The sequence below is a fragment of the Cornus florida genome, unplaced genomic scaffold (genome assembly GCF_030987335.1).
Source record: "Cornus florida cultivar Cherokee Brave unplaced genomic scaffold, ASM3098733v1 CherokeeBrave_3.0.0_Hap2_Chr03, whole genome shotgun sequence".
In the NCBI taxonomy this organism is placed as follows: domain Eukaryota; kingdom Viridiplantae; phylum Streptophyta; class Magnoliopsida; order Cornales; family Cornaceae; genus Cornus; species Cornus florida.
This window is the reverse complement of record NW_026775573.1, coordinates 66,551,232-66,574,172: the sequence shown is the minus strand read 5'-3', so window position 1 is coordinate 66,574,172 and position 22,941 is coordinate 66,551,232. Positions and strand designations below refer to the sequence as shown.

The 22,941-nt window shown below is 34.6% G+C and overlaps 1 protein-coding gene across 1 annotated transcript; it reads left to right on the top strand.

Annotated features, from left to right (window-relative positions):
* Positions 1-12,425: 12,425 nt before the first annotated feature.
* Positions 12,426-14,863, top strand: LOC132301703 (serine/threonine protein phosphatase 2A 57 kDa regulatory subunit B' beta isoform-like). The gene is made up of 2 exons (XM_059798934.1): positions 12,426-13,481; positions 14,522-14,863. The coding sequence occupies exons 1-2, from the start codon at positions 12,426-12,428 to the stop codon at positions 14,861-14,863; spliced, it is 1,398 nt and encodes a 465-aa protein (XP_059654917.1).
* Positions 14,864-22,941: the final 8,078 nt, after the last annotated feature.

Below are 22,941 nucleotides of genomic sequence, written 5' to 3'. Positions count from 1 at the left end.
AGAGGGAGTGGGGGCTTGACGATGAGATCTGCGAGGATCGACGGTGATTGGATGCCAAGGTATGAGGTGTGTCATATGTGCTACATGGACCACCTTATCCACCTCCACTTACTATTCTCCCAACTGATCATGCAAATGCAGTAGTTGGAGTTAATGGAGACCTTCCTGTAGGTACAGCTGAGGAGGCAAAGGATGAGGATGATAATGATGAGGCTACAAAGGATGAGATGGATACCTCTGATGGCCAAGCCCCACCGAGGAGGAGGCCAGTTCCTAAAACACAGCCTGAAAGTTCTTCTCAGGCTGAGATTTGAGAGTTACATACCCAAGTGGCAGAACTGCAGGACGAACAAATAGTGCTAAGGTAGATGCTGATGGAGTAACAGAGCATTCTTACTGAGCTTCTACGCCGCACTCCGTCTGCCGCATCTATTTCTATAGATCTTCCTCCACCTACTACGGATTAGCTGTCTAGGACTTTTCTGTATTTTGATTTAGGCACTTTTGGAGACTAAGGCAGTATTTTTGATATATTTATTTCTTTATGTTATATTTCTGCCCTAAGTCTATTATTTAAAAGCATTGTACTGATTTTGTTAATTTATATACATATTTTTTGCCTATTTTATCCTTGTGTTGATATTTGAGCTACGTGTGATATTTCTCTGTTATCACTCCATATGCTTGATACTCTGATGTGTGTTGGAGTTTACTTATTTTACCAGGTACTACAGACTAAGTTTGGGGGTGACTTCTTATTCCATACTTCATGTTGGTATCTATATTTGCTGGTCTGAGGTTGTATGGTAATATCTTTCTAACTCGTTTTTGTTTTTACACATTGAGGACAATGTGTACACTAAGTTTGGGGGTAAAGGGGAAATTCAAATTTTTGATAACACAAGGTCATGCTATTTGATGTTATAAGCATGATTTTAAGTCTGTTGATTGTCATATATTCTGTTTGCAGTCTAATATTGGTTAGAAATGGTTTGTATGCCAAAATAATGTGAAAAGGGATTCTTGAAAACTTTTGAAATCAGTTAGTGGCCTGTGGTCTACTCTGTTAGGATGATTATTGTTTAATGATATTGATCTCTGAGATGCTACACTTTGCATATACTCACACTTGCATGAATTCTGTGGGGTAAAAACTAGAAGTCTTGTTTTGTTTTGAGTTAAACTGAGATAAGCAGATGGATTTGATAATTTTGATAACCGAGGCATAAAAAAAATAAAAAAAATAAAAAATAAAAAAAAAGGAATGAAAAGGTATGTATGCTCTCATCGGATTTCAAGATTGATGTTTGAGAAGGTCGTTGAATTACTTTGTTGTTGAAGTTTCTTTTTCTCTGATATTCTCAATGTTGCTGGTTTGAGGGAGATTATGAGATACAAGCTTTAATGGACTTTAAGATCAAAAATTTTAGAGCAGGATTTTTTCTGGTTTATTTTGTTTTTGTTTCTTCTGGTTCACTCTAGGCTAGCTCGATTTTCTTTTGCTGGTTTGAAAATGGACTTAGTCCATTACTTGCTTTGTACTGAAGGATGTCCTCCATGTTTTTGTAATTGTACTATTCTGTTTTTTTATATAAAACAAAAACCTCATTCAGGAAAAAAAAAAAAAAAAAAAAAAAAAAAAAAAAAAAAAGAAGTAAAAAAGGCTCAAGTTTTGGTTTGTACCTAAATTGCTTGAGCAATTAAGTCCTTAGGGGTGTGTTCTGACACCTAATGCCCTAAAACCATCTGGTTTAGAAGTTATTGGCTGAAAGCTTGTTACATAAGGGGTTTAGGTTGCCTAGATTACTTGAACAATTAGGTCTAGAGGGGTGTTTTATCACTCAATGCCCTAAGACCATTTGGTCTGAGATTCATTGGCTGAAAGTTCGTTACATGGGTGATTAGAAAGCTTAATAGACCTGAACATTGCACAGTATTCTTTTTTAACAATGCATACCTGTAAAAATATAATAATGCCTTGGGAGTTGGAATTTGAAAAGTTTACTTGTGAATTGAGGAATAGCAAGGAATAAATGCAAGCATGCACAGTAAGCCACATGTTTAATTGTAAGATCACTTTTAAAAAGTTTTGGAGGTTAAGATTGTTGAATAAATTATTAAACTGACATATGGGGACCATGGCTGCTAAATTGAAATTGGAAGTTGAAAGTTTGTTTGATTAATATGATTGGTTATACTTGCTATATTTGATTGATTAATGAACTGCAGGGATATTATGATTTCAAAACAAGTTTGAATGAGCTTATTGTGCAATTAAGGCAATGTTTGAGATGTTTGTGGGTACCATCACTGGAAAACCTCATGAGACTACAACTCGTCCACTAGGGGTAACCTTGGGTTTTAAAGGCTTGTTGCATAGGCTAAATGCAACCATGATTCCCATGAAAACGGCTCTTTAGTTTTGTATTGCTAAGGGACTAGCAATATGTAAGTTTGGGGGTGTGATGAGCGTTGAATATTGCATATTCGAGCCCCTAAATATACGTATGTTAAGGCCTAAAGTAATACTTCTATCTATTATTAGACTGATTTATGTTTAATGTGTGTTTATAGGTACTTTCTCAGATAAACGATTAAAACCGGGACTTTATGATGAAAAGACTAATATCAAAGCTTACAGAGTCGTTGTTGGTCATTCAAAGCAAGCTGAGAGCTTAAATAGTGAAGTTTGGAAGAATTTAAGAACCAAAGCTCGAGCCCAAGTCCTAAGGCTTGAGCCCTATAAGAAAATGAAGAAAAAATAACAAGGCATTGAAGCACGAGCCTTGTACCTTAAGAACTCGAGCCCTACTCAGTGGTGCTCGAGCCTTGGCCCTCAAGCTCGAGTATAAAGCGTCGGAATTTAAAGAGTTGATTTAAAAGAAGAACCAAGCTCCCAGGGCCTCGTGCCAGACCTCAAGGATCAAGCACTATTATTCGAAGCTCGAGCCTTGAGTACCGAAAGCTCGAGCTTGGTACCTAGAGCTCGAGCTTTATGAAGCTTGGATCGAGTAATGTTAAAAAAAAAGAATCCCAAAATATTCTAAGTCTTGAAGGAAAAGACACTTCGGAAAATAGTTGAAGAAATTTGACTAAGTGTAAAAGTGAAGATCGAGCACCATTCTTTGAAGCTCGAGTAATAATTCTTTGAAACTCGAGCCTTGCTCTCAAAGCTTGAGCCCGAACCTCAAAGCTCGCCTTCCATGATAAATTAGATTTAAAGTTACGAAATTATTCTTTTCAAAGTCGTATTTCATTCCAGATGGGCCAGAAGATCTAAAAGCCCACTAGACCTTTATTTTCTTCTAAAAAAGAAGGCACAGGACTTGATAGAAGAAGTCCCTTTTTCTCGTATTATTCAGAAGGCTGATACTGTGGTGGTAGCTTTTAGGGTTTCCATAACCTTGGAAGGTGAAGATCCTGTGAAGAGAAGTGTTATCCCTGACGATGGAGAGGACTACAACATAGATGATATTCGGCATCGTCATGAGTAGCTAATTCCTCTCTTAGGGCACTGATGTAACCCAATCTAGTGCTATGATTTGATTGTTTTAACTCTGGGTTATTTTTAATTCATATTATGTTTTTTATTATATGACTATGAGCAATTGAGACAACTCAATTGGATTTAATGTTTTAAATAGTGTTCGAATTGTTATTACCTTGTCTTAGATATAACCATTCGTATTCTTTTCTCAACCCATTCTTATTGGATGGTATTTGGCGGAGCCCTACCGGACATAAGAATGGAGGTCATGTAATGGTGTTCCAATGTTTTTTTATAAACGAATGTTTTCATAGTCTATGCTTCGGAAAGATGGATTGTTTATAAATTAGTTAAAGTAGTTAGAGTAGGTAGGTGGATAATCTATGCTAACCGCAGATAGGTTATAGTTAACTGCAATTTATAAGACATCTTTCTTTAAAAACAGAATTAAACGAATGTTATTGAGTTCAATTCATTTGAAATATAATTTGTTAAATCCCTTGAGTTGAAACAGTTAACCATAGTATGAAGATTGTGGTGAAGTCAAAGCCCTAAGACTTTTTTCTCTCTGATCACTCTAGTTTAATTTTTGTTTAATTTCAGTTTATAATCGTGACAACCAATCAATCAATTCAACCAGTTACCTATAAACCAATAGAGATTAGTTAAAAGTAAAACAAAATACACTCATCTCCCTGTAAGTTCGACACCCTTTCTATAGTACTATCCTACAAAGATTCGTGCTATTGCGAGTGGTTATTTATTATTGAAGTAAAAACTAACAACACATGCTTGACATAATTGAAGGATAGAAGCTATTTGAAATTGATAAGTGGACATCAAGTCTAAGGGCTGAAAATCCCTAATCACACTTGGCTAGTGGGGTGCGTAAGTGCACCAATCATTTTAATAGGATGTGATTTCAAGCATATCATCACATTGCATCATGGAGTCACATGCGTGAGTTACATCATAGCGGAGTCTACGTGTGTGTTGAATTATAGTCCTTGGAGTGGTGTAAACTTTGTTATCCTACTAGCTTTATGGTAGTTGTTCTTGCAAGTATATTGCTATTTTTTGATTTTGCATTTTATTTCAAGTTGACAATTCTAAGTAGTTGTAACTTGTTGTTGGCATTGGTGTTTCTAATATTATTTACTTGCATTGCTTGTTGTGGATTGCTTTCAAAATGTTTCAAAGTTAGCTTTAGGATGATCCCTTAGCTTCCCCTTGAAACTAGACACTAAAAGGCATGATCCACATGTGCCTGGTTTATATTACACTTCCAAAAACCATTGAAACTTTAGGGTATACACATACGCATCATCCTACTGAATAATTCGATTAATCACTCTAGTTGATATTTGTTTTTCATGTAAGGAGACACTCTTTTTGGATGTTCAACATCCCTAACTTGGCTTGTGTCTCATTTGGACAACTTTTGTATATTTGACATACAAGTGTGAGCATGATATTTTGTTATTTTGGAGTTGATAATGTATAACTTATTTTGAAGCTTGCATAGCTCTCTTTTGGACTTGTAATATGTACTTAAACACTGTACTTTGATGCAATTTTACTTGTATATAATGAGGCCAAGGGCCAAGAACTTTTTATCTAGGTAATGAATGTCATTTTATAGTGTGTTTTTATCTTCTTTGAAATACCTTGCACTTGGAGGCATTTAGGTCATTTTACATTGCTTTTTATTCTTGGTTTGAACCATGGTTAATCATAGGACTCATTTTTAGGGGGGGTTACTTCAGAAATTTTTTCCAAAAAGTCCTGTTTTAGTCTTGAAATTTTAGCATTTTTGAAAAATAACAGGTTACAGCCCATCGTTCGCAGGTACTTGTGATCGATCATAAATGGTTACGATCGATCGCACCTGTAACATTTTTGGTTTGGATCGATCATAGACCTTTGTGATCGATCGCACCTGTGCACATATTTTGCAACTTTTGCAAAATTTCAGAAATTCATATCTTCTTCGTTCTAACTCCAAATTAAGTGAGTTTTTAGTCTAAGTTTATTAATTTTTCATTTTCTATCCAATGGTATGTACGGTAGCATCAATTTCTATTTGAAATGACCATTTTATCCCTAATTCAGTACCTTATCTGTTTGAAACCCTAGTTTCTGTATTCGTTTCTTTAGAGTCTCGTGGCTTCTCGGGAAGTCACTTTGGCATCTTAGAGATGATATTCATCTCTAGAGACCCCTCTTTTTTTTTTTCCTTCCGTGTTTGGGATCTGTTACAAGTTAGTCTTCGGGTTACTCGCTGACACACCGGGTTTTTTGAAATTCGGGCCATCACAAAAAGCATTAATGTCCTCTTGGGTATTTTAAAATAAAAAGGAATTAGGTATAGGAGTAGTAAACACATTTTGTATCCTTATGTTGTGAGTAAAATATCTAAATTCCTTTTCCAATTCGTATAAATGAGTTCCAGTTATATTGAATATGTTTGCAAGCAGATTAAATGGATTAGATATAATTAATTTGAACATAAATGCATTCATACAATAAGTAAAATAAATTATTAATACTTTCATGCTTTTAAAATTAAAATGGGTTTGTCAACCACTTAGTATAATAAATTTCAATAGTATAAGAGTTCATTATAATTATTGTTAAACAAATTCATTATCACTATTGGTGAACAATTCCTTTTAATTAATGTGGGTCCCTCAACTTCGTAGCATAATAAATCACACAATCAATACGTCAATAACTTATCATGTTGGAGGAGTTCGTTATTACTATTGTTGAGCTTTATTTACTATTAGGCAAGCACTTCCAATAAAATAATATGTGGGTCCCTTAACAACTGTGCATGAAAAATCGGATAACCAATATGCCAATAACTTATTCGGTTGGCGAAGTTCATTATTGCTATTGGCAGACAAATCCCATCATTTTCATATCTTTTAAGACAACACCATGTCTTTATATAAAATGATTCCCGATTATGTTTAACCTTTTTCTAAAATCACCTAGTATAGAATACTCGATTGGGGAGCTAACACTATTGATTTTCGATTGAGTGTATAACGTTAATAATGCTCTAACGAAAAACTAAAATATTAAATATCTTGTTATTATAATCTTAAACTCTTTAAATCATGTGTGAAGGCTTACTTTTAAAGATCTAATTACAATGAACACTTAATATTTTTTATTTTCATAAGACAATCATTCTTGTAATCTAAGACTCTTCAAATCATGTGTAGAGCCTTATTTTTAAAGATCTAATTGCAATGGCTATAATAACGAAGGTTATGGAGTAATGTATAAAAATCCCCACTCCCACTCAATTTTTTAATCATTCATAATTAGGGCTTTTCATTTATTCACATACATGATATAATGCATACAAAACAACTTGATTTTAATCCAATTAAATTTAGAATATATTTGAATTTTAAATGATTCACTAATATTTAATTTGAAGCACACTTTTAAAAATAATTTTTCAAAAATAATTTTTCATTTCCCTTTAAGTGCCCTCTAATTAATTAGTAATCAAATCCAATTAATTTTCATAATTTAATTAATATAAATTAAGTCATTTAAGTAAATATCATGGATCCAATGCATGAAAATTAATAATTAACAATTATATATTCTATTCATTACATATATCATGTAAATAAATAAAAGACTAAAGCAAATAAGTAATTAAATGACCAATAGATTTAGCTTTTAACATTTAAATGCTCTAATTAGTGCATGAGGGTCCACCATAAGCTTGTGTGTACCTGTAGGAGGCTGTAACCTGACCCCACGAGCCATCGAACGCCCCTACGCGCATCTGACGCACTTGTAGGCGCCTGTGAAGTATTCCAGCGTGTGCCACACGCTGATGAGAGTTGCCAACGCGTGCCACACGCCTGCACACGCTAGTGGAATTTCCAGGGAGTGCCACGTGCTCACACGCACGGTGGGAGTTTCCAGTACGTGCCATGCGCTGGCACGCACCTACTAGTGCCGTATATACTGGCACATGCGCCTTACGTGCCCTCTACATAGGGTGCACATGGAGTGCACCTTAGGCTGCACCGCACCATATCATTTTGCCCACTGATCATGATCCTATGGCAGCTGGTGCGGGCGCATGTGGACCGCGCCGCACTGGATCAGCCTTATATCACTCCGGTGCCACCTTTGTCGCCAACGGCACTTCGACCACCGAAAAATCCAGAAATTTTAAATTAAATTCCAGAAATATTAAATTTGGCCCAAAAAATTCTAAAAAAATTTAGAAAATTCCTGAAACCTAATTTAACCCTCTCGGACCTTCTTGAAGCTTCACAACATCCTTTAATAAAGATTACATGGTTTTAAATAAATTTTATATTTGAAATACAATGGGAAAAAAAATTACATTATTGAATTTTCAAATGGCTAAATCAAAGCCTTAATTACATTCATCCAAAGATAAAATTACATTTAATTAACCTATAAGTTTCATCCATAGCCCAAGTATACATCATTATCATCCAATCACAAATATACATACATTATCATCATATATTAATATATACATATGCATATATAAATTTGGATTTATGAATGATGATTTTCTTTAATAAAAATATGATCTCTATACATGAATCAACTCTAGCTCTGATACCATTGTTGGGTAAACGGAAGTTTTAAAAACTTTTAGAGGGTTTTTCAAATAAAGATCTTGATTCATGTGTAGAGACAAGTTTTATGCATGAAGAACATAATGAACCATTCAATTAAAGATAGAAAACTTAAATCAACGTTTGAGTAAATCTTAAATTTCTTTTCTAAAGTGAATGTCTTTACTTATTATAGATCCCTTTTCTATATGCCTCTTCCTTGGATCTCCTTGTTGGTAATGATCTTGCCTTTAGGAGTCACCCATAAGCCTCCATAAATGACCTTGGAAAGCTTAACTTGTGGGAGCCTCCATGAGATGAGAACACTAATCCTAAAATCTTATAAAGAGAAAATATTTTCTTATCTTCCAAAAATATTCCACAAAGTCACAACCTAAAATATATATGGACCCTATGTATATAAAAGCAAAATAAAATTAATAATTGAAGACAATATATTTTTCTCAATCTTTAAAATTCACATGATATCTCAAATCTAATGGGCCTCCAATATCAAGTTGGGCTATGAGTGAGAATCCTTTGAGCTTATTATGTTCTTGGCTACAATGAAGTAATAATTGACCCGGTCCATTATACCATGCACATAATTCAATTAATTTATAAATTAATTTCTACTCCACTAAAAGAAATTAATTGAACTCCAATTAAATAATAAATAACGTCTAAGTCGATGTTGCATTTTGATCTCTCTATGCATAATTAATTATCAGATAAATAAAATTATCAATCCAACTGCTAAATTAATATATTTATTTTGGTACCTTTGATTATTTCCGGCTTGATCACAATAAAACATTTGTTTGACACAAATAATAATTTAAATAAATAAATATATAAAAAATTATTTTATCTAAAACACACGAAAGCCTTCGAATTTACTTTGTGATCAACCATAATCAATACAAAATAAATACAAGTAGTAATGATGCAACTATTAAAAATATAACCATCTAACTATTAATTACATAATTACCTAAATTGTCGGTCTATGGATTCCAAAGAATTCGCCGAACAATTTAAAGTAATTACTAATTAATGAAAGAGTTTATATTTCTCTCATGCTTAAGAGTCAAATACCATGACAGTGATAGAAAGTAATTGCATATGACGGCTTTCGCAATATTTCTCAACCTAACACGAATCCGGTTCAAGTCTTAGTTAATAATGAGTCCATCCATAATTACCGACTATAAATTATTTATGATTACTATTTATATTCATGTATGAATCACCACCACATAAATATAAATATCTTTTGTAATTAAGTAGACACTATCAATTCCATAATGATCGAAACGTAATACATTGAATTCACCAATTATATAAAGTATAAATATTTCAGATATGTTAGGAACATATGTTACTTTAATCCAAATAAAAATTTCTTATGACAAGGCATACAAATCACAACACAAGCAACATATCTTTGATCTTGACAATGTAATCATAAAGTGATACCCTTAATGCAAATTTCCAGTTCTCTTGGATGATGGCTGCATGAGTTGTGCATATTTGTGACATTGGGAGGCCTTGAAATGTTGCTGATTCACTTCCTTCTCGGTGATTTTTTCAGGTTTGTTTTCCTTGTGCACCATCTTCTTGTGAAAGTTACTTGTATAATATTTTTGTTATTATTATTATTTATTACTATGATGTACTTGAATTTTTTTTTTTTTTTTATTCATTCGTTGATACTTGTCGGATATGGTTCTGCCTTACTAATATAACCGTTCCTACTTCCATATCATTGCTGGTGTTTGACGTATAATTGTTCTTACTTCCATAGCATTGCTGTCATTTCCAATAATATTGCTTAAATGTTGCCTTTAAGTAGGCAACCTTCTCCTCCTTTTCCTTTTCTCAAATGTAACGGAACTTGTATTAGATACCGCGTCATAAACAGGTGCCAGCTGAAGGTTACAAGAACTACCATTGACATATTGATGAATAAATAATGTTACATAGTCCACCCTCTTTGGCACTCTCCAAGCACCCACTGCGTACGTAGTGTCCTTTTTACCAGGACTGATGGCTAGGCTATTGATTCTGATTCTTGTCTCTTTGTTTTAAGATTGGTATTTTCTATCTTTGCAAGGAAATTTTTGAGTTAGAAATAGTCACTGTTCTGCCATCAACATCAAAACTTTGAATTAGCACCTTGATGTCACTTCTTGTTTCATATTTTCTTGGTTTTGACAAATCTTATCCAGTGGGCTCTATTGCTTAACAATTTGTTCTGACAGAGAGAGTTGGAAGGAAAAGAAATGAAAGGAAAGGAAAGGAAATCGAGGGAAAATAAATCGTCGAATACTGATTTTGCTCTCTTTTCAAAAGTTGGAGGATATTAGCAACGGACAAGTGGCCTACGGTATCAGTCTCTTACTTTTCAAAGGGAGATCTAGAGTTCAAGTTTCAGTAAAGACGTGTGTGTGAGTACCAACTAAGAAAAAAAAAAAAAAAATTAGTTGGAGAATATTGAGCTAAAGAAAGAGAGACTTCAGTGATTGTTTGTTTCTGTCTCTATTTTCCGCAACTATTGAAATTCTACTTCTTCCTTTTTATTTAAATAATGAAACTGTAGTTGTTGATCTTTCATTTATATTCACTATCTTTTGCGAAAAAAAAAATAGATGAGGGTTGTCATCATCCTTTCCTTTTCTTTCCATTCCATAGTTATTCAATAAGATTCCAATTTTCACTTAACATTCTTTCTTATGCACTTCTAGCATCCATGATGGTGTCTCACATGGAGAGTGCTCTCTTAGCTGTTAGATTGAGAGATTGAGGGTACATTTCTCTCAATCCAACTGTGCTTTTTCCGTGTGAGCATTTTTAACTGTACGTTTTTTGTGTGAGCATTTCCAACATAGCTTTTTAGCATCAATATCGTCGTTTTCATCAATATTGATGTCATCACTTAGAAAAACTTAAGGCTTGTTATCTAGGAACTTATTTAGAAATATGGTAATAAAATGAATATAGGAGTTTGTCGCTAGATATTTGACCAAATAGGACCGTCCAATTCCTAGAGAACCTATCATTAAAATCTCACTTGAGGGGATATGGGAAATGAAAACTATTAACCCCACACCAGATATAAATTAATATTAGATGAAGAATAAAGGAAATCTTGAATTTAGCAATTTCCTTGAAGAAAGCTTCTCTCTGAAGTTGTACCCAATTCAAAAATGTAAATCAAATTGTATATATCTTGTTGTAGATTTATTATTTGGAAGTAATTTCAAGCTAGAAACCTTTGATGTCCATTACAAATTTAGATTCCGTTGTTTGAGAGCAACGAAAAAACTGATGAAAAGATGATAATTAAACATTCCACTTGCTTCAACTTCCAGAATGACACTAATTTTATATCTGTTTAAATATTTCTTGTAGAACTTTTCCTAGAAATATGAGTTCCCTTTTAGGAGTGCTTTCAATAGTTGAACTCTTGAATTTATTCAGCAAAACATAGTACAGAAGATTACTCTAAAAAACTGGTGGATATATATGTGAATTTTACATGTACATCTGTTAATGTGTCTATTTGAATCTGCTTATATCTATTGGCTGAGTACTCTTTCATTTTTTTTCTTTATTATTTTTTTTTATCCGGAAAGCACTAACATGCACTTTTGGTCACGCTCGGGCTCGAACCTCACCCCGCCTCTTTAAAAATAAAAATGTTATACCGCACACTTTTACGTGCTCAAAACACAACCTCGTCTCTGAGGATAGGAAGGTTATACGAGCCAGAGGCCTTTTAACTCTTTCACTTGTTTTCTTAAAACTTATTCCAACCAAAAAGTTAATTTTATTTTTATTTTATTTTATTTTATTTTTTTGGTACTGAAAATTGTTGGGTTGGTGAAGCCGCATGCAAGATGCAATGAATGTCTAAATAGGATGTTGTCCTTTGCTGATCATATATATTCTTATTAATTTTTTCCACAAGCCGGTCCCTTAATCATTGGCAGAGTTGTCCACGTGTCACTCACCCACATGAGAATCAAGAGCACAGAAAATCTTCTCCATGAACATATATGATACGTCTCATCTTACCTGTCTTAATGTGAAGGTCGGAAAAATCTATACAACATTATTGGATATTACAATTCTCCCTATAAATCATCGCTGTCTTTTGGATTTTTCTTTAGGACACAACAAAGAAACAAGATAGATTATAAAACATCAGAACATTCTGTGTCTTTCACTCTCTTCACTATGAAGAAATATAATCTAAACTCTAAAACAATAGTTTGTTAGAGAAAACACAGGAGAGAAAAGAGATGGGAGCTCAAAGAAACAGCCCAAAGCCCTCACCAAAGAACAAATCTACAACATTGCAGCACCTGTTTGATCTTGATTCCAAGAAAAATAATTGCAGCAATCTCTCCGGAAGAGACAGCATCAGTAGGGGATCTTTATTCGAGACAGAGAATGAGGAAGTTCTTTCTGTCATCCCTTTCTGCTCCTTCACCTACACGTTCACCGATCCTCTGGAATCTCCTTCAGAGCAAGACCTCAAGCGCCAGAAGCTCCTCCAGCTCCTATCTATCATAAAATCTCCGAAAACCCAACTCCAAGATCAAGTCTTCCAACCTCTCTTCTCCATGATATCGACCAACCTCTTTAGGCCACTCCCTCCACCTTGTAACAAATCGGGCACATGCTTCTTACCTGATGATGAGGATCTTGCCACCACACCTACCATGGCATGGCCACACTTGCAAATTGTTTACGACGTCCTTCTCCGTCTGGTCATAAGCATGGAGGCCAAGGCACTCCGAGACTATATTGACCAACCTTTCCTTGTCAATCTCCTGTCTCTTTTCCAATCCGAAGATCCAAGAGAACGCGAGAGCTTGAAGAACGTGTACCACCGGATATATTCCAAGTTCACCTTCTACCGGTCATTCATGAGAAAAGCAATGAATGATGTGTTCCTTCACTACATATTTGAGACGGATCCCCATTTTGGTATTGCAGAGCTGCTTGAGATTTGGGGAAGCATCATAAACGGCTTCACTGTCCCACTCAAGGAAGAGCACAAGCTGTTCTTGATGAGAGTTCTTGTGCCGTTGCACAAGCCGAAAGGTATTCAGGCTTATCATAGGCAGCTTGCTTATTGTGTTTCACAGTTTGTGCAGAAGGAGCCTTTGCTTGGCGGGGTTGTAGTTAGAGGGATACTAAGGTATTGGCCTGTCACTAACTGCCAGAAGGAAGTGTTGCTTATAGGAGAATTGGAGGAGCTTGTGGAGAATATTGATCCTGAGCAGTATAGGAAGTTGGCTCCTCTTATATGTACCCAAATTACAAAGTGCTTCAACAGTTGTAATTCACAGGTACTGCCCACAATTTCTTTTGTTTGTTTTATTTTTCCTAGATTCTGTATGCATATTGATGCATACACAAAAGAGCTGCTTTTGGGACCTCAACCTGCCTATCAAATATTTAGGTTTCGAATTTCAAATCAGCTAGGGAAGAGGATCTGGTCCTGTACACGACATGGTGTCGTGGCCAGGGGAATGGTGGCGATCATCCTATATGGAGTGGGGTCCTGACAGATAACATGGACCTCACCCCATGTGGAGGACAGGATCCGGGTTCATCACTCAGTTCCGTGATATTGGTAATCATAATACCCTTCCCTTTGCCTGGAACAGCTCGAAATCCACCCATCTGTGCTTCCTTGGGAGCCAACAAACTAGCTTTTGTTTTGAGCACTTTAGAACAATAGTTTTAGAATTTATCATTTAAAATTTTCACCCACGCAAAGTGAAAAACTCAAGCAACAACCCAATACATGCCCAACTTCATCATCCATAATTCTGCTAGTTTAGAAATTAACTAAGGAGGACAGCGGAAGCTCAGTCAGAGAAGTGATAAATCCAAGTAGGATTTGAACCGTTGACCAGGAAACCAAAGCCAACACTTTATAGAAATGAGCTTCCTACTTTTTTTTTTTTTTTTTTTCATATCTAATACAATCAATTGTTTTTTTTATTTTTCATATCTGAACAATTTAAACATGGTTTTCTAATTTTAGTAGGTTTGGATTTGTATGTTGACACAATTCAGATTGTTTAGCTATTGGACATGAGTTGTGTTCTTCGTCATGGAAATCTTCATTTATTATCTTTTTTTCCTGCAGTCAGGGACATAGGATTGAAATGGCAAACTACTTGTTTATTTGTCATCTGTATTATGTGTCTGTTTATATTAATATATATAGACATTGCACAGAAGGGACAAACTTCCTTGTTTCCTTTCAAATGTACTATATAATATATGTAGCATCAGCCAATTTATGTTTGTTTATGTGGCATTCACATTTATATAGTTATATGATGATGTTAAAGCTCTAAAATTGCATTATATTTAGGTGGCGGAGCGAGCACTGTATGTATGGAACAACGAGCAGTTTATAAAGATGGTGTCACAGTCAACGGAAGAGGTGTTTCCGGTGATAGTTGCAGGCGTGGAGAAGAACCTAAAAATCCATTGGAGCCAGAGTGTTCAACAGCTGACAGAGAACGTGAAGGTGATGTTGGAAGAAACTGAACCGGGGTTGTACTCGAAATGCCTCCAAGAGATTGAGCGCCAAGAATTTGCAGCCGGACAAGAGGAGATGAAGAGGAAAGAGAAGTGGGAGAGAATAGAAATAGTTGCAGCAGCCAGGAGCCAGTTCCTGCAACAACCACCACATTGTATCAAGTGTTCTTAATTTGAATAATAAAAATATGTGGCTTGCTGTCAGTTGACCATATTATTTTAAGAAATATAACTTTACTCGGGATGATATTTAAGAAATGTGTAAATTTTCCCATCTCAAAGCAGCAGGGAATTGAAGGGAACATGCCAGTTCACACAGTCATATATATATATATACACACACACACAGCGGAGCAGAGCCAGAAATTAGATTTAGGGGGGCACAGTGTAAAAAAAATAATTTTAATAATCACAATAATAAATATAGATTCTATAAATCAAGCAATGAGTAATTTAAGATTGATAAATAGATAACAAAAAAAATTAAAAAGGAAAGAAAAATGAGAGAATTTTGAAAGAAAAAAAATTAGAATTTGATTCAAAAAGGAAAATTTGAATTTTTTTTAAAGGAAATTAAACGAATTTAAAGAATAAAAAAGAGAAGAAATATAAAATTTAAGAGATAATTTTAAAAAATAAAAATTTTCATATATATATGTAAAAATATATAAATTTAGTATATGTATTATAATAAGCGGGTCCAGGTCAGGGGGACACGTGCTTCCTGGGCATACATTGGCTCCGCCCCTATATATATATATATATATATATATATATATTTGAAAGGTTAAGCAAACTCAACTAAGGAGCAAGAAAATCAATTTCCTATTTTTGGAAAGTTTTTCTCACACCCAAGCAACCTTTCTCTGTCCTTACTTTCCATTCTAAATATCTCTCCTCTTTTTGCCCTGATTTCCTTTCTTCTTTATTGAGTTGGAGGTTCATGGGCCTTTTCCATCCCTTTTGGTCTAAGTCTGTCTCCCATTTCGTCCCATTCTCTATGGGTCATTAATTTGTTGGGCTCAATTTCTCCTCTTCTTGGGCCATAGGACCGCGGTGTTATCCACTCGGGTGTGGGCTGGGCCAAACTTCGCCCCTGGATATTCTTGACTCTTCACCTGCTCCCTAATTTCGTCTTAATCATTAAGACATTTTCAAACCGTTCTATGTATATATATATATATATTTTTTTTGTATAAATTTAAATGTCATAATAGATTTATGCAAAAAATTTGAATTATTTATTTTTAATTCCGGCAATTGTTTTATATCTTTTATGTAAAAATATATATCTCAATAATAATTAATCAGTATCAAATGTTTGGACTCTACATAATTTTTATAAATATACTTGATATAAGTTTGATTAATAGAACGAAAGAAGAGTGAGAAAAAAATATATATTGATATGATTGTGTAAAAAAGTTATATAAAATATATAATAATTTTATACACCAATAACGTGGTAGTGTATTCTAATAGACTGGGTGAAGATACTACAAGGCGAAATTAAAATTGAGATGAGATCTGCACTGAAGACAACTGTAGTTGTGACGTGGGAGACGTGTGATTGGTTGGCTCGGGTCTCTATCCCTTGGTCAGTGTGAAGTCATCATTACTCTGACGATCTCGTCGCTTCAATCTACACATCTGCCTCGTTTTTAAGCTTGACCAAGTATGTACTTACTTTACTTTTGTGACTTGCTTTAGCCTTTTCATCTTAGATCTTCTACGGCAAGAACCGAATTTATGACCGTCCTCCATCTCTGACGATCAATACTCTTTCTTCACGGTCTTCTTCTTCATTTCTTGAGGTCAATTCCCTTCTACTTTTTACACTTTATGTTTGTCAAGTTTTCTTACTTTCTGTATCATGGTTCATCTTGACGAGTTACATACTCGCTGCAACATCCACGGTGATGTCTTTATCTGGCATTACCGTGATCACTCGGGTGCTCGTATTGGCAGGGGTCTTGCCGATGGTGAGATTATATTCACTGCATTCCAACTTGGCGTACTTAGGTTCCCACTTCACCGTTTCTTCCATGTTGTTTTTAACAAATTGGGGTTTGCCATTTTGCAAGTTAATCCATACTTCTTTAGGATAGTATCTACATTTTTTTTTCTTTTTCCTGCTTGGTACTCGAACCCGAACCTCCTTGGAAAGGGAAGTAAGAGGAAAGGGAAGTAAGAGGCTAATAACTGCCCCTTGCTAGGATAGTATCTACATTCATTCTCATGAACCAGGAAAGGGACCTAGATTTAGATCTGTTTGATCTCCTGTTCTGCTATAAAGTTGTCAAAATTAGTAAGACAATATCATTTTCATCCAATTCCCGATCGTAAATTATGCACTAGCAACCAAGACTTGAACAAGGGTTGGAAGAAAAATATTATTGCCGTAAGGGGTAATTGGCATTGTAGGGCTTCCAGAGGGTTTCCCATTTCCAAGCAGTTTAGGGCCTGCAAACTACCCTCATATTCTTCTTATAAAAGGCACAAATACGAGTGTGTTTGTCCCACTTGTCTTCCCTGCTTCTTTGGTTTTCTTGCTCATCATTTGGGGGTTTCTGCTGATTTCTTTGATTTCGAGCTTTGCAGAGCCAGGTTTAGACTTTTGGAAAGGCACATGTGGTGTGAAATCCCCTCAACCCTGACTACCTGACTGAGGAGTCTTTAGGCAATATTGCCTTTGAAGCCTTGCACATGGGTGATACAGGCATTCCCACTTTTGGGAGGGCAAGGAGGGTTGTTCAGACTGCTGCTTAGTCTTCTGCGGGCTAGCAGTCTTAGCAGATCCTCCCCCTTCTCCTACACAAACCGCACCTGCTGCCTCAAATATAACCTCCTCCTAACTAAGTAAATCAAAGCTATTAATAAGACCCATAGAAGAAACATGCTCATCATCTTCTTCTTCTTCTTCTTTCCCCTCTTTTTCTCATTCTCTCTCTTTATTATGATTTTAGTATTTTAAAGAACAATACAAAACCAAGTGATTGTATCGAAAAATTGTAATATTCTATTCTGCCTTTAGATACATTTTTAAACATAATGTTAGTGAACGATGCCATTAGTTTAGTGTTTACCTAGGAAAAAAAAAAGCATGCCATTAGATTCAGTCAGAGAAAGTCTTGTTTGGCCCCAATTGCTTGATTCATGGATAATTTAACCGAATCAGATTTATAAATTTATAAAATGAAATTCGTCAAATTATCGGATATCGGATCGGATAAGATCGAATCGAATAGCCTTTTATGTTTATCGAATTCGAATCGGATCAATGATCCAGTAACAAATCTACCCAGATGCCTAAACTGTTAGGATTTATATGCCCTGGCATAGCAAATTCCTATCTGGATTGTATTGACATATGTTCCTGACATATCTGAAATATTTATGATTTATATAATTGGTGAATTCAATGTATTATATTTCAAATTCACTATGAAATTGATAGTGTCCAGTTAATTACAAGAAATATTTATATATATGTATGTGATGACAATCAATGCATGATATATAAATAGTAATTATAAATTGTTCATAGTCGGTAATTATGGATGGACTCATAATTAATTAAGACTTGAACTGGATCCGCGTTAGGTTGAGATATATTGCGAGAGCCGTCGTATGCAATTACTCCCTATCACCGTCATGGCATTTGACTCTTAAGCATGAGAAAAGTATAGACTCTTTTATTAATTAATAATTACTTTGATTTGTTCGGCGGATTCTTCGGGATCCTTAGACCGACACTTTGGGTAGTTATGTAATTAATAGTTAGAGGGTTATATTTTCAATATTTGCATCATTGCTACTTGTATTTATTTTGTATTGATTATGGTTGATCACAAAGTAAATTCGAAGGCCTTCGTGTGTTTTTAGACAAAATGATTTATTATATATTTATTTATTTAAATTATTATTTTTGTCAAACAAATGTTTTATTGTGATCGAGCCAGAAATAATCAAAGGTACCAAAATAAATATATTAATTAAGTAGTCGGATTGATGGCTATATTTATCCGATAACTAATTATGCATAGAGGGGTCAAAGTGCAATATTGACTTAGAGGTTATTTATTATTTAATTGGAGTTCAATTAATTTCTTTTAGTGGAGTAGAAATTAATTTATGAATTAATTGAATTGGGTCCATGGACCGGGCCAATTATTAATTCATTGTAGCCAATAAAATAATAGGCCCAATGGATTCTCACTCATAGCCCAACTTGATATTGGAATCATATTAGATTTGAGACATATGAATTAGAGATGGAGAAGGATTTGTTGTTTCCTTTTCTTTATTTTTATGTTGCCTATAAATATACATGGTCTATGTATATTTTAGGGTGTGATTTTTATGAGAAGGAAAAATGAATAAATTTTCTCTCTCTAGAAAATTAGGGTTTATGTTCTCATCTAATGGAGGCTCCCACAAGCCTAGTTTTCCAAGGTCATTCATGGAGGCATATGAGTGATTCCTAAAGGCAAAACAATTACCAAGAAGATGGAGATCCAAGGAGAATGCATCTAGCAAAAGGGATCTACAATAAGTGAGAACATTCACTTTAGAGGAGAGATCTGAGGTTTACTCAAACCTTGATGTAAGTATTCAATCTTTTAGTTGAATAATACATCATATTTTATTTTATTTTTTGCATAAAACTTGTCTCTATGTGATGAATCAAGATCTATGAATTTAAATCCCTCGAAAAGTTTTTAAAACTAGCACGTTTCCCAACAGTGGTATCAGAGCATGGTTTGATTCATTACTAGAGATCATGATTTTATGAAAATCATCATTCATGGATCCAAAATTATATTCATATATATTTTTATTGATGTATGTTGATGTATGATTTAATATGTTGATATATATTGATACATAATGATGTATGAATAATTGTGAATGAATGATAATGTATGGTTGGGCCATGGATGAAGCTTATAGGAATATTACATGTAATTTTATCTTTGGATGAATGTAATTAAGGCTTTGATTTAGCCGTTTGAAAGTTCAATGATGTAATTTATTTTTCCCATTGTATTTCAAGTTGTAAATATTTTTAAAGCCATGTAATATTCATCAAAGGATGCTATGAAGCTTCAAGAAGGTCCAAGAGGGTTAAATTAGGCTTCAGAAATTTTCTGGGATTTTTTAGCAATTTTTCAGAATTTTTCTGGAATTTTTTAAGGCCTAATTTAATTTCTGAAAATTTTTATTAATTTTTCTGGATTTTTCGGCGTTTTTCCGGTGGCCGGAGCTTCGCCGGCGGCGAGAAGGGGCGTCGGAGGTGGCCCGGATCAGGTGTGGCGTCAAGGAGGTGAGCCTGGCGCGTGTTCCACACGCGCCAGGAGAGTGCACATGCTGGCGTGTGCATTGCACGCGCCAGCCAAGGGAGCTTGAACTCCACGCGCGTGAAGGCGCGTGGAGGCGCGTCCCACGCGCCCCAGGCGCGTGGGAGCGCGTGAGTGTGCATTCCACGCGCCCCAGGCGCGTGCCGGCGCGTGGGAGCGCGTGGGAGCACGTGCAGCTTGCCCTAGGCGCGTGCCAGCGCGTGTGAGGTCCTCCGGGCTCGTTTCAAGCGGCGTTTTGCTTCTCCTGACGCGTACAAGCTTCCTATGGGTGTTTACAGACAGTTGAAGGATGCCCGTACAGCAAAAATAGGTTTTAAATGTTAAAAGCTGAATCCATTGGCCATTTAATTTGCTTTATCTGTCATTTATTGTTGTATGTGATACATGAAATAATTAATTGCTAATTATTATTGTTCATGCATTGGATCCATGATATTTATTTAAATGGCTTGATTTATATTAATTAAATTATGAAAATTAATTGGATTAGATTACTAATTAATTTGAGGGCACTTATTGGGAAACGAAAAATTGTTTTTGTAAATTATTTTTAAAGTGTGCTTCAAATTAAATATTAGTGAATCGTTTAAAGTCCAAATATTTTCTAAATTTAATTGGATTAAAATCAAGACGTTTTGCATGCATTATATCATGTAAATGAATAAAATGAAAACCCTAATTATGAATGATTAAAAATTGAGTGGGAGCGGGGATTTTTATACATTGCCCCATGGCCTTCGTTATTAAAACCATTGTAATTAGATCTTCAAAAATAAGGCCCCACGCATGATTTGAAGAGTCTTAATATTACAAGAATGGTTGTCTCATGAAAATAAAAATATTAAATGTTCATTGTAATTAGATCTTTAAAAATAAGGCCCTACGCATGATTTAAAGAGTCTAGATTATAATGACAACATATTTAATGTTTTATTTTTCATTAGAGCATTAATAATGTTATACACTCAATCTAAAATCAATAGTGTTAGCTCCCCAACGGAGTGGTCTACACTAGGTGATTTTAGAAAGGCTAAACATAATCGGGAGTCATTTCATATAGATAGACAAGGCATTGTCTTAAGAGATATGGAGATGATGGGATTTGCCCGCCAATAGCAATAATGAACTTCGCCAACCGAATAAGTTATTGGTGTATTGGTTATCCGATTTTTCATGCAGTGGTTAAGGGACCCACATATTATTATTTTAATGGAAGTGCTCACCTAATAGTAAATGAATCTCAACAATAGTAATAATGAACTCCTCCAACAGGATAAATTATTGACATATTGATTGGTTGATTTATTATGCTACAGAGTTGAGGGACCCGCATTAATTAAAAGGGATTGTTCACCAATAATGATAATGATCTCTTGTTCAATTGAGATTTATTATATTATGTGGTTAACAAACTCATTTTAATTTTAAATATGCATGACAGTATTAATAATTCATCTTGCATATTGTATGAATGCATTTATATTCAGATTAATTATGTTTAATCCAGTTTATCTGCTTGCTTACATATTCAATGTAACTGGACTTCATTAATATTGACTGGGAAAGGAAGTTAGATATTTTATTCACAACGTAAGGGTACAAATGTATTTACTACTCCTAAACCTACTCCTTTTACTTTAAGATACCCAAGAGAACATTAATGCTTTGAATAAGTGAAATAAGGCAAATGAGATGACTTGGTGCAATATTCTAGAGTTTACCTCGAATACGCTCCAAAGCTAACATTTACATTATTTTATTTTCTTCAAGCATCATGTTAAAATTTTAATAAGATGTTTTGGTGAGATTAGATAGAGAGTATGCCAAAGTACTATGTCAAACTTGAATAGCATCAAGATAGCCTAAGGAACTCCAGTATGAAATCGAATTTTGAAAAATGATTGTTTATTATTTAAAAATTAGCTGGAGATCAATAAGGCTGACTTGGGTGGTAAGTTTCAAGTTGACATGATTATTGCCTTGTTACCAAACTCATTCGACTCTGTTAGAGTGAACTAAATAAGGAATCAGTTTGAGTTCACACTCGCTGATATTCTTATAGAATTGGTAACAGATGAAAGGATAATCAATAGTATGGGCGTTCCTATCAATCTAACCTAGTCTATACCATCTTCTTCTAGGCCCAAGTGGAAAGGCAAAGCACAGAAGAAGGATGATAATAGGACTAGACTAGCACAGAACATGGGTATTCAAAAAGGTTAAAGGGAATAAGGCAGTGTATGTTGAGGGCGAAGAAAACTGTTTCTTTTGTCGTTTACTAAGACACTAAAGGACAAACTGTCTAAGCAATGACGTGGCATAGGAAAATATATATTTAATCATTGAGCCATGTTATGTGGTTGTATCTATTGATTCCTGATGGATAGATTCTGGAGCCACTAAACATGTTTGCAATTTATTGTAAGGATTTCAGGAATCCAGAAGTCTTGATGATATGGAAATATATTTATCTTTTGACCTGATGCCAAGGTTGTAGTTAAGTCAGTGGGAGTATTACATCTGAAATTAGAGAGTATGAGGATATTAGTATTAGAGAATCATCTTTATGCACAGTGGTTAGACGCTATCTAATTTTTGTTTCACTTGTGGTTTATAAAAAACTAGATCGTTATTTTGTAAAACTGGTTTTATAAAATTGAATAGATATGTGATTGCTTCTGGTGTATTGAAAGATGGTTAATATACTATAATCACAAGCTCTTAAGATTTGCAGGATGTAGAAACTAATGTTGCATCTTCTAGATTGAATGTTAAGAGAAAATTTGTTATTCCTGACTCATTGTATTTTTGGTGTCTATTTTTGGGTTGTAATCAATCAAAATGAGATTTAAAGATTGGTTAAAGAAGGTTTATTACCTAGTGAGGCAGA